This window comes from Ictalurus punctatus, chromosome 17 (assembly GCF_001660625.3).
Source record: "Ictalurus punctatus breed USDA103 chromosome 17, Coco_2.0, whole genome shotgun sequence".
NCBI classification, from domain to species: Eukaryota; Metazoa; Chordata; class Actinopteri; order Siluriformes; family Ictaluridae; genus Ictalurus; species Ictalurus punctatus.
The window spans coordinates 20,268,618-20,272,954 of NC_030432.2; the positions used below are offsets into that span (position 1 = coordinate 20,268,618).

General features: G+C 34.7%; 1 protein-coding gene across 1 annotated transcript; it reads left to right on the top strand.

The window, feature by feature from the left end:
• The first annotated feature begins 93 nt into the window (after nucleotides 1-93).
• cldn18 (claudin 18) lies at nucleotides 94-3,976 on the top strand. Its single transcript, NM_001329288.1, is given in 5 exon segments — nucleotides 94-482; nucleotides 2,218-2,382; nucleotides 2,541-2,676; nucleotides 2,793-2,903; nucleotides 3,639-3,976. Coding segments are annotated over 5 exon segments (714 nt in total). The 5' UTR covers nucleotides 94-262; the 3' UTR covers nucleotides 3,721-3,976.
• Nucleotides 3,977-4,337: the final 361 nt, after the last annotated feature.

Here is a 4,337-nt window from a genome sequence, read left to right on the forward strand (position 1 = left end):
AAGTTCCACATCTTCATGTTTTCAGGTGTACAAATGTATACACTGTCTAGAAATAATACAGTTTTGATTTCACATGATGTGTCAATCAAAAGCGTTCACACAAAAGTACGAACGTGCACGTTCACGTTCATGTCCACACAAACGCCCACACTCACGCCGAGATAAAACCTTGAGGTCCCTCCCTGTTCAGCCTTACTTTACCTGAGAGTTTCTTACTGTCCACTTTAGCTGAAGTCCACAGGAACCTAAGAGAAGATTAAACATGGCGACCTCCGGGTTACAGATCGGCGGATTCCTGTTAGGAGTCATCGGAGTGGCTGCGGTCATAGCCGCAACCGCAATGAACAACTGGAGCACGCAGGACCGCCAGGGCGACGTCGTCACCGCCGTGTACACGTACAAAGGCCTGTGGCAGGACTGCGAGGTGTCCACGTCTGGGTTCACAGAGTGCCGGCCGCTCTACGGCCTTCTGGGATACTCAGGTGGGTTTAAGGGGCTGAACTGTAAAGAGTAAAGTGGGTTTGAGTGAAAAAACTGGACTGAAGTGGACTCAGGTAGATTTGAGGACGTTAAACTGAACTAAAGTGGACTCGGGTCAGCTGAAGTCATTAAACTGGACTAAAGTAGATTCAGGTGGGTTTAAACTGGACTAAAAGAGACACAGGTCGATTCGGGTAACTAAGTGGACTCAAGTGGGTTTGAGTTACTAACCTGGGTCAATGGGTAGGTCTAAGTGACTGCATTAAAGTAAAATCAGGTAATTTTTTTTGGATAAACTGGACTAAACTGGACACTGATTGGTTTAAGTAATTAAGATAGAGTAAACTAAGGCATACTCAGAGCAGTAGGAGTGTGTAAAATAAACTAAAGCATGGTGATTGATTTGAGTTACTAAATGATATGAAAGTGGACTACAGAGTAACGTAGAGTATTTTCACAACTAGCCCCAATACTCAGTTCTGTACCCAAGATCAGTTCTAAACTTGACTGGAGAAGGGTGTCACCGTCACATCTTTATTTTTCACTCAGATAAATTCATTCAAAGCCATGGAGCGACTACACAATGTTATACCTTTTTTTTTCCTAAATAAAATCTTTGCAAAAAAGGGAGCTAATACATCTGTATCCTATATGTATGTAATTCTATTCCTTTACATTTGCTGAGGTGGAAAGTGGACTAAACTGGATTTAAGAGGACTAAAGTGGGTTTAAGTGAATAAACTGGTCTAAGGTGGACACTAATGATGAGGTTTACACTAAAGTTCACGAGAGGTAAAACAAAAACCCCAGACTACTGTGGTCAGGTGAGCAAGAAATCAGTTTCTGGGACTATACCTGGTTTCAAAAACAGCTTTTACACTCAACTTAATGTACCAAAGATTCTTGCTGAACACTTCCTGTTCTCGCTCGATTCTGAACACTTCCTGTTCTCGCTCGAATCTGAACACTCCCTGAAGTAGAACAAAGTGGAACAGGTCAGTTTGAGAAAACAAAGTAGATTGACTAGGAAATGACCAAAAGTGGTTGGAGACACTTTAAAGTGCCCCCTGGAGATTAACTGAACATGGCTGGTGCTGATGTCGTTGTGTAAAAACGCAAATACACAAAGATATTTGACTCAATGGTTGTCTAATGTGAGTTAAACACAAGGCTGAAACATAACAAACATTATCATCACAACTGAACTTAATGCTCAATAAGTCAACGTTTTATGTCAAGGAACCAAAAGAACAGTGGTCTCATTGTGCCAGGCACTCGAGATGATGAATGCAGAACTAAAGCAACCACGTCCACATTCGGTCAACACTGTTATCAAAAACAAAACAAACACGGCGAGGCTGATTCATGAGCGCAAAAAATTCCCCTTTGAAACGCTTTTACTTGTTGAACTACAGCAAAAGTGCTGGGATACAAAATAATTTTTATGCTTTATCAAGTTCAAACTATATCATCCGCTAAAATGGTTCAATTTATATATATATATATATATATATATATATATATATATATATATATATATATATATATTACATTTGTTAATGTATGTAGAGTATATAATATATTATTAACACCTTTTCATTTGGCCTGTATAAAGAATAGACATTCCCTCAGCATAAACCTCTTCTCATCGTTTTCAGGCTTTCATAAATAAAGATGTAAATGAAATGAAATTATTATTAGTTATATTTCATAACGGGACCTGTTTTTGTGTCTCAGCCCAGTTCCAGGCAGTGAGAGCGATGATGATAGTCAGCGTTATCTTGGGTATAATCGCTGGCGTGATCTCGTTGTTCTCTCTGAAATGTTTCAAAATGGGAAGCACCGAGGATTCGACCAAAGCCAAAATGACGCTGACGGCAGGCATCATGTTCATTATTGCAGGTAAACAACAACAACGAAAACAAAATAACTAGATAAAAGAAATCAACCAGAGATCTACACATAGATATAGATAGTCACGTCACCTCATGATTCATTACAGTCACCTCATTATTAATGAATAATTAATGACTAATTCTCACTCTTATGTTTGTTATTAGGTATCTGTGGCATCACTGGAGCTTCCATTTATGCCAATCAGATCGTAGCCAGCTTCATGATGACCACCTACAACCCTAATTATGGCGGGATGAACCAGATGCAGATGGAAGGAATGGGAATGTCTATGGTTAACAGGTAATTAAAGAGTGAAACACAGCTCGGCTCCAGCGCAACACATTGTGTGTATCTGCTGTAGCAGGGCGTAGTCTCAGTGAGTCACCTCACCCTGCTGTACGTTATCTGATGGACAGGTTCACATTCGGACCGCCCCTCTTTGTGGCCTGGATCGGAGGAGGCATGCTGCTCATAGGAGGAGTTTTAAAGTGTGTGGCCTTCAAAGGCTTGCACGCCGAGACGATACCGTAAGCACCGACTACTCACAATAATAATAATAATAATAATAATAATAATAATAATATAATTACATACAGGACAAATAATTATCAAAAAAAAGTAATAATAAAAATATCAATATTATGAACAAAAAATATATAATTTTCAATAATATTATAATAACATAAAAATAAATACAATGATTTAACACAATTAATCATAAATTACACACACACACAAATATATATATATATATATATATATATATATATATATATATATATATATATATATATATATATATATACATATACATACACAATAATTAATTTTTTTGTAATGGTATATAATTATTATTATTGTTAATAATAATAATAATAATAATAATAATAATAATAATAATAACTTGGTTGTAATAATAATATTACAACCATTATATTAAATAATTATTTAATAATAATTAAATACAAAATTAATAATCAAAATATTTAAACTACTCTTTTTAGTTAGCATTTAAATTATACATGGCAAAGTTTTAAAAAATATTTTAAAACTTTTTATAAGTTAATATTAGAAAAAAGTTTAAAATCATGAATTTAAAATGTAATATTCCTATTTCAATAATAATTGAATAATTAATTAAATATTGACATAAAATATATGCGTACATTTTATATAAATGACTGCCTTTATATCAACAGACCTGAAGGTGAATAAATGCTCACATTACTTTTCTTCTTCTTTTTAATCTGTTATTTTTCCAGCTATAAGACAGTGGCGTATAAAGTACCAGCTCAGTCGAGATCAGCAGAGGAGAGCAGTGAGCGAGGACAGAAATATGTTTAAAACTCCTTCGATCCTCCAGGATTTACCCGTTTCTTACTGACTGTGTTCCACCTTCATTTCCTGTCCCCCTCTCTCTGCCCACTCCCCCCCCCCCCCCCCCAGAGCAGTATAATAAACACAAGATTTGATAATAAATGAGTTATTATGGTAAACTCGCTGCTTCTTTGCACTAACACACTGTTTTTCCTCTAAACGTATTTTCATAATCAACATTTGGTTTGCTTTTTTTTGTAAACAATAAATAAAATTGGAATACAATTCGTGGTCATGTGTCTCATTACTCACAACGGTCTCTAAACTGATACGATAATATTCACTGGATCATTTATCAACACATTTATGTTTTCTCTACACAATATAATGATTCACATCAACACAATATTAATATAATATTTTTTTTTTGTTTTACATTGGTACAGTGTTCTTCTGGAACTGGCCGTCTTTTTAAAAAAAAAAAAAAATATATATATATATATATATATATATATATATATATATATATATATATATATATATATGTTAAAAAGACACCTGATTTTTCACATTTCATTTCATTCATAGATTTCTTCTCATCCCTGCTGAATTTATTTCTTTTGTTACTTTTATTACTTTTAAAA